At 40.5% G+C, this 8,532-nt stretch overlaps 1 protein-coding gene across 1 annotated transcript; it reads left to right on the forward strand.

The window, feature by feature from the left end:
• The first annotated feature begins 1,465 nt into the window (after positions 1-1,465).
• Positions 1,466-2,868, forward strand: sox21b (SRY-box transcription factor 21b). The gene has a single exon (XM_081367897.1). The coding sequence runs from the start codon at positions 1,781-1,783 to the stop codon at positions 2,444-2,446; it is 666 nt and encodes a 221-aa protein (XP_081224023.1). The 5' UTR covers positions 1,466-1,780; the 3' UTR covers positions 2,447-2,868.
• The last annotated feature ends 5,664 nt before the right edge of the window (positions 2,869-8,532 follow it).

Raw genomic sequence — 8,532 nt, forward strand, 5'->3', positions numbered from 1 at the left:
CAAACAACAGATCCAACCACTCATGAAGAGGATCACCGCTTAGTCTTTCAATACACACATGACTTTCCTCACCTTAAATCTGCATGAATATTTCCTTATCTGCATCTTCGTTGCTCCCTTATTAAACGTATGATTATTAATTATGTTGCATCATCTCTGATAATAAAACTGCAAATGCGACCTCTCTAAATTAGGTAGATGCTTGGAATTTCTATTTGGCTAATAATAATAATAATAATAATAATAATAATAAGATCGATTATTTCTGTTTAAAAATTCTGTTCAGTATTGTCGCAATAATATTAAGAGGAAATATGTCTGACAACAGGTTTAATTGTAAAGTCAGTTCCCACGAGACACTGCAATTAAATTATTTTCCCACTCGTTAAACGCGGTGATTTTCTCTGTGATTTTAATAACAGGGAAGAACAGAAGGTGCGGCAGAATCCACTTAAACACGAGAACTCTCAGATATATATCTGTAATTGCGCAGTCTAATATTCCTCGAGCTAATGCTCGGGTCACGGAGAACCCTTTGAAGTCTGAGAGAAAGAAGAAGAAGAAGAAGAAGAAGAAGTTTTGTAGATAAACACCTCGTGCTTATTAATGCGCGTCTGTTTTACTGAAAATATTCAGATAAATTAAAGAATTAACTTCCTTTCATTTGGACCGTTCAGCCACACTTTGACAGAAAACATTTTTGTGATGTACATATATGGAGCACAAAAATATTATTAATTAAATAAAACATAAATTTCATTTTGTGCAAATTCCGTGCACCTTGATCTGGTATGCTTAGAAAGAGTACATGAATAATAAAGTATTTTATTATGTTATGTCTGCTAAATGTGACTCCAATACTGAACCAAACCCAACCGTTTAAATGCAAATGAATCAAAAAGCGTGTTTACACTAAATAAGCTCCCGAAATCACCTGAGAGGGTAACCATAGCAACTGTCCAGAGATTTGGGTTAGGAACATCATTGGACGGAACATTGACAAAATATATGTGGGCTATATTGTGTAGGCCTATGTAAAAAATATTTATTTATGCATGGCATAAATATATCAGACCACACAAACTTTTGTTTAAAAAACGTACAAGAATTTACAATTCGGATTGTGTGAAACAAACCTTTACAAACTGCAGCATTAAAATGTCCTAATTTAAAGTCGACAGTCATTGTAAAGTTGTCGCGCGGACGGCGAGAACAGGCTGTTATTAAAGCGTGTCCTGGACACACACACACACACACACACACACACACACACACACACACGATGCTGGATTGCTTTTCTTTTCTCTGAGCAAAGTGAGTTTATCATTTCACTCTCGTCCTCGCGCTGGGTGGGATTGTGGAGCGCGAGGTCTGACAGATGCAGTGCGCGTGCGCAGAAGCCCTTCAGCACCTGCCAGTGCGCGCATTACTTCACATGTTGAACTCTCGGCTGACAATCACTCGAGTTAACATTTCATCATGAGGAGAACACACACCGAGCTCAGCTGAAGAAAACACACACCGAGCTCAGCTGAGGAGGAACACGACAGATTCTTCATCCGACACTTTTTCAGGATTTATACTAACAATGCTTCTGAGAAAAACACTGCTTTCGTGAAAGTTAAAGCCGAATTACGCTTGACTTGGACTTGTTTGTCGCGCGCGCCAGAATGAAGCACTGATCCTGAAGGAACGCTTTTCCTTGTTGTTTTAACTTCGCTGACTTTAATCTCCCGTGGGTGAGTGCCAGTTCCGTGGATTTTACCTGCACAGGTGCATCATGTCCAAGCCCATGGATCACGTGAAGCGCCCTATGAACGCGTTCATGGTGTGGTCCCGCGCGCAGAGACGGAAAATGGCCCAGGAAAACCCGAAAATGCACAACTCTGAGATCAGCAAGAGACTGGGCGCGGAGTGGAAACTCCTGACGGAAGCCGAGAAGCGGCCGTTCATCGACGAGGCGAAGCGGTTGCGCGCGATGCACATGAAGGAACACCCCGACTACAAGTACAGACCCAGACGAAAGCCCAAGACTTTAATGAAGAAGGACAAGTTCGCGTTCCCGATGGCGTATAACCTGGGCGAGCACGAGGCGCTGAAGGTGAGCGCGCACCCGGGCGGCGTGCCCGAGTCTCTGATGAGCAACGCGGAGAAAGCGCGCGTGTTCTTCAACCCGGCCATGGCCAACCCGTACTCGTTCTTCGACCTCGGGTCCAAAATGCCCGAACTCTCCCCGCCGTTCTCCTACGCGTCTCCGCTGGGCTACCCGAGCGCGGGCACGGCGTTCTCCGGGGCTCACGCGCACTCGCACCCGTCACCGGGGAACCCGGGGTACATGATGCCGTGCACCTGCTCCGCGTGGCCGCCCGCGGGTCTCCAGCCCCCGCTCGCCTATATACTCCTGCCCGGGCTGGGCAAGCCGGGCCTGGACCCGTACCCGCTTTGAGCCGGGACACCGGGGGAAAGTTTTTAAATGTGAAATGAATGAATGACTACATGCAATACACGCGGGGCAAAGCTGAACATGTGATAAACGAGACATCACGTGTGTGTATCATGATTAGGTGGAAATTAAAGACGAAGGACTGTGCTGAACGAGTGCTCTTATCAATGTGAATAAATCTGTGAGAAATAATAAGACGCCACGGTGAGAATAACCTGTTGACTCTGTAATGTGTGTCGCTATTGCAGGCCGATGCTGTAACGTGATGCATTGCTGTTCTGGAGGAAAAAAGTGCATTGTTTTATTTTGAAACTCAATCTTAAAGAATCCCGTTTTTTTTTTTTTTTTTTTTAGTCTTGTTGCTGTAAATGTGTACAGTTTTATTAAACCACATCTAGTTAGTGCTCTAAAGCTCTCGGACTAGAAATCAGATATTTGGAGTTTCGAATCTACTATTTCCATGGATGTATATGTAATATTTATTGTTAATTCAGTCAGTGAACCCTCTGTTGGCCGCGGGACACGCCGTGTTCCCTTGATATTTGCACAGCGGGAGAACAGGAGCACTTATAAGTGTAATTTAATGAAAAGAAACACATGAAATAACACGATTTCTGATATTTCTGAGGGTTATTCTACATCACAGATCAATCATGCGTTCACGTAAAGAAGTCAGTCCGGTTTTTTACTAACTCGAAGTGAAATTGTATGTTATATATGTTTTGCATAATTCCACTTATATGTACTTGAAATGCCTATCGTTCATTTATTGAACAAGGGGGATATAATAAAGCGAATGCGAAAAAGAAAAGAAAAAGAAATTGCTCTGTAGTTCTTGAACAAGATTTGTATCTGAAAGCCTTTCCTCGGTCGGAGCAGGTGAAGTGTAAAGTTTCCTCTAAAGGACGCTTTTGTTCAGGCTTTGAATAGAATTACTCAGAATTCTAAAGCAAGTCTTTGTAATCAAGAGCCAAAATCCTGATTTATCACAACTCGCATCATGAATAGGAAGGAAGATAAAGCTGAGGAGTTTCGCTACTTTTAATCCATACAAGCAGAAAAACGAAACCGTTCAGGCACTTAGTCGAGGCCCAAGCAGAAAAAAAAATAAAAGAAGGTTTTTATATAATTAAATTGTTCTTTAATTCTGACACATCGAAAGCGACGGACTTCGAGTATAATCTCCTGTTTTCTCACATATGCTCCGCGTCGGGTCCTTCTTAATGTAAACTGCTCTCATAGATTACATTAAGAAGTTAATTCATATGCTCAGACCAATTATGCAAAACTAATTTGGACTGTCCAGGGATAATTACCTTCGCCACGGTTAATTGAATCTTTTATTCTCTATTGTAAGCGCGCGATCGCGGCTCTCCGGGAACTTCCGGTTGGGCTTCAGAGAAATGACCCCGTTTCACTGGTTATGGACTGACTAATCATCAAATCACGGGCCTGTGTGGATATTAATATGCACGCTATTTACAGGAGAACTAGTCAGTTACTAATTTTGATGCACGTTATTTTGTATTGTTTGCAACAGCAGTAAACCATTAAATATTAGTGTAGAGTAAATGCCTTTCCACTGAAATATGTGCATTTCAGTGCAGCTGTCCTTAAACATGATCATTTATTCTAGTGTTTAAAAAAGTGAAAATGTGCCGTGGGTGCATACATGAGTTAATTCTACCCTTACAGTGAAATATAAAACATTTATTTAGCACCTTTTACGGCTCCTGACCAAGGCATTTTCTAGGTTTTCTCCCTAGCAAGCAACATTAGTAAAGCTTAGCGTCTCAGTCGAAGGTCGCCGCTCCTCAAAATGACCACTTCCCCTTTTCCCTCTTTCCCTCTTTCCCTCTTTTCTCGGTTCTCCGCTTCACTCTGGGGAAAAGAGGCCCGGACTGAAAGAACTTTGTCTCCCTTCACAGGAGCGTTTAGACAGTCGAGGAGGTTTTGTCCGGGACAAACCCTGAGTTGCGAGGCCTTTGTGAGCCTGTTGTTTGTTGAAGTGGAGCTCAGCAAAAAGCGCCGGCTTTCTCTCATTGTGCTTAAAGCAATCAGTGGTATTTGGAAAACTGTTAGCATTGTGCACTTCTTCTGTGTTCATTGTTGAGGATTTCTTTTCACAAGGTTTTTTTTCTTCCCCCCCTTTTTTCCGAGCGCTCCAGCTGGCCGAGTGAATAGCGCTCGATGTGAACACGCTTTGTCCCGCGAGTCCTTCAAGTAGCCCACACTGAATAGACTGAGTTGACACTGGATGACAGTGAAACAACATAATAAAAAATACATGAGCGCATGAATGGAGCCAGGCGCATAAATAAATAAAATGGGTGACCAAAACTGGATAAACTGAATGACAAAACGGTGAAAGGGGAACAAAAAGATATTTAACACGGCAGATTAGCATTAGAAAGCCATCGACAAAGCAGAACAATTGATGAATGCGTTTACAGGCCAAGAAAGGAATGAACTAAATGGCTTTTGAATAGATATATGCTTCTTGTTTCTGGAAAGCAGATCCAGTGGGAAAGGTAGAGACGCGACGGCATGAGAAAACCTTCTGACGACTGGAAGAATGTTTCAGAAGCAAAGGTTACGAGTGTAGCCGAGGTAAGTGTAGAGATGTGCTGAAATATTCCCAGCTATCATCGGGACATTCACAGAACAATACTCCGAGTTTTCCTTCTCTCAGTTCTGTTACGCCTGCGTCATTATCATTATTAGAATGAAGTTCAGTGATTTGCTCAGAAACACAGCATTAGAGATGGAGGACGGGGATGTTTCGGTGGGTTTCACAGAACACCGATGGTATCGGATCACAGACGAGGAAAAGCCACGTTTATCCGGCCTCACAATCCTTTGAGGAACTGAACACGGACGATTGCTCTTAAAGCGCTCATTGATTTTAAACGATTTGATCCTTTTCAGCCTCGATAAACTCTCCAGCCGTGATAATAGAAGTTTCCGCTTGTGACCCAAAAACCCTTCGACACGGGACAGATCTGAGTCCGCAGTGTAACACCTTCACACTGAGAGCGAGGCCTGAAGCGGAGGAGAAGAGATCACTCGACGAGAGAATAATGAGTTTGCACTTCTGAAACCGTTCTAGAGTGAAGGACAGCCGATAAATCGTGCAAATATCCTACCGTGATTTATTTTTTGGCCACTTGTTGCAAGTAATTTCTCAATTTCTGCTGCCAAACATTAACAAGATCAACATCCTTCTGTCCTCACCGCACTATATTACATATTTCAGAAATACAGAAATGAAGATGCCTCCATGTTGAAGAATAAGTCAAGTCACCTTTATTTCTACAGCGCTTTATAGATTGGGTCAAAGAACAGAAGAAATCATGACCATGATGCTAACAGAAGAAGGGTAATAGTGTCATTATTCAGATCGCTTCAATTCAGTGTAAAACTCAGACGGAGAACTATGAGAGAAGCTCTGGATGCATCCGACAGAAAATCGTATGAGATCCGAGTCTAATCTTTCATGTTGGTGGAGAAATACTGAACAAATAATAACAAAAAATGTCCTTTATAAAATGTAAAAATAAGAGAAAAACTTTTAAGATGTTAAATTGTGCATGAGTAATAGATCCCGGATGGAACTCAGAGTGCGATGGGAAACTGGAAACGAGTTTTGTGGATGTTTGGTCGGATAACTCCGATCTTCCAGAACTGGTGATGTAATTCCCTGTCATTTTTCCTGAGAGAGAGAGAGAGAGAGTTTACAGCATCTCTAACCCTGCCTGACTCCACCAGCTCATTTAAGGCCATTAAAGTGTGAACGAGTGTGTCCTGCAGGCCTGTGTGTGTGTGTGTGTGTGTGTGTGTTTATGGGCCGACGGACTGTATTACCTGTAATCTCAGACACATTTCCTTACTTCAGTTTGAGGGCAGAAACACTAAATTATCTTGCGCTGACGTTAGCTCCACATCTGGACGTGTCGAATCGCAGCTCCAGAACTCGTGTGTGTGTGTGTGTGTGTGTGTGTGTGTGTGTGTGTGTCGCTCAGCCCTCGGTCACTAGCACACATCACAGACACGCTCACAGAAACACTTCTGAAAACGCCACACTTGAAACAGCAAGTGTGTGTTCAGGTATTGAACACTATAATCCACGAACAGCAGCAGAAACACAGCGTGAGGCGCGACACACACTCTTTACCGGGAAGCAGTGCATTGTGGGACGCTCCTGTGGACACATGCTTTTAAAAATCAAAAATGAACAATTCATAAACAAATCAATATAATAACAGCATGGCCACACTCATCGTCAGGTGTGAGATGCATTAAAACAATCCCAGTAAATAAATATGAATATTTACACGCTTGAGAGCGGCTCTATAGAACTCTGAAATAATGCAGAATAATGTCATGTTTAACAGGTTATTTTAATATGATCTGTTTAATTCGTATAATCTATTTAAAATAAAAATGAATTAAAACTAAATGCATAAAAGATGCCATGATGATGGAGCCACTAAAGCTTCTGTAAAGTTTCATATAGAAGATGTTGAGTTCAGGAAATCTGGCCTTCGCTTCTTAAACCACTGAAATGCCTTTATTTGAATATAGTTTATCAAAAATCAATCAACTCTATCTTCAACTGCTCAGTAAAACTGCAGAATATTTGCAGTATGTTGACGCTGTTTTACATTATTAAAGGCTTTTACGGTGAAACATGAGCATCTTTCACATGTCCTCTGAGACTGAAGGCGTTTTGAAGCGAGTGTGAGATATTGAGTCCGCTGGTGGGAATATTGAGTCCGCTGGTGGGAATATTGAGTCCGCTGATGGTTTTGTTCTGCGCCGGAGATCATATTAATTCTGCTTCTGATGTGGAGTGTTTGAGTGAGAAATAGAAATGATGAATGTGAAGTTTTGGCCTGAGGAAGAGTCAGATAAGTGGCATTCCCGAACCTCGAACACGCTGTCAATGAAGAAGATTATTCTCATAATGAGGACGACTGGATCCCAAACTCCCACAGGATTCCTGCAAGCCTTCATCATCATCATCATCATAATACTGATTATTATTGTTGGGCAAAAAAATCCTCACTGGCTTCAATTTATACGGCTTCGTTTATTCATATTCCAACAGGATTATTTAAGCAAGGCTGAAATACGGATACTTAAATACTTACATACAGATATAAACATATGGATTTGCCCTCCAGCATTCCTTAATGCTAATCTCTTACAGTACACGGAATATATATATATGTATCATAATCTATATTTTAGCAATATGGGACTCAAAGCCGAATATAGTCACATCTAAAATGTGTCGCATGATCCTATTCTAGCATATCATATATTATATCATTTATTCTATTCTATCATATAATATCCTATTCAAATTATTTCTGTCATCTATCATATATTCTATCATATAATATCCTATTCTATTCTATCATATCCTATGTTATCCTGTTCTATCGTATATCACCTTCTTCTGTTCTATCCAATTTTATTTTATTCTGTTCTTTCATATATTCTACTCTATCATATCAAATTATTCTATCATAGCATCAAACCATATCCTATTCTATTCTATTCTATTCTATTCTATTCTATTCTATTCTATTCTATTCTATTCTATTCTATTCTATTCTATTCTATCAGATCATGTCATATTCTTCTATTCTATTCTCAGCTGGAGGCCTACGACCCAAAACTGCTTATTGTCACAAATAATAAAATGCAACCGAACACTTTATATATAAACAAGCTTATAAACTCAGGGGTAGAAAACACTTCCAATAGTTTTAGCTGTTAATATCTAACATGATGCATCCATAAATATATATATATATAGCTAACTTGATAATATGATCATTATATTTTATAAATTTATGACATGCAAAATATGTGAAAACCTGCATATATACTATTTAATAAAATAATATGCATATATTATATTTCTATATGTTTTATGGCAGAGTAATTGAGCTTGTAATCTCTTAAACACTCATTAATAAATGTCATTTTCTTGCAATTTTCTACAGCAACTGAAAGCACATATTAAAGGCCCAGTCTGTGCATAACTGGAACACACACTGCAATAACACACTTCATCT

This window comes from Scardinius erythrophthalmus (genome assembly GCF_964197995.2).
Source record: "Scardinius erythrophthalmus genome assembly, chromosome: 6".
Taxonomy (NCBI): Eukaryota; Metazoa; Chordata; class Actinopteri; order Cypriniformes; family Leuciscidae; genus Scardinius; species Scardinius erythrophthalmus.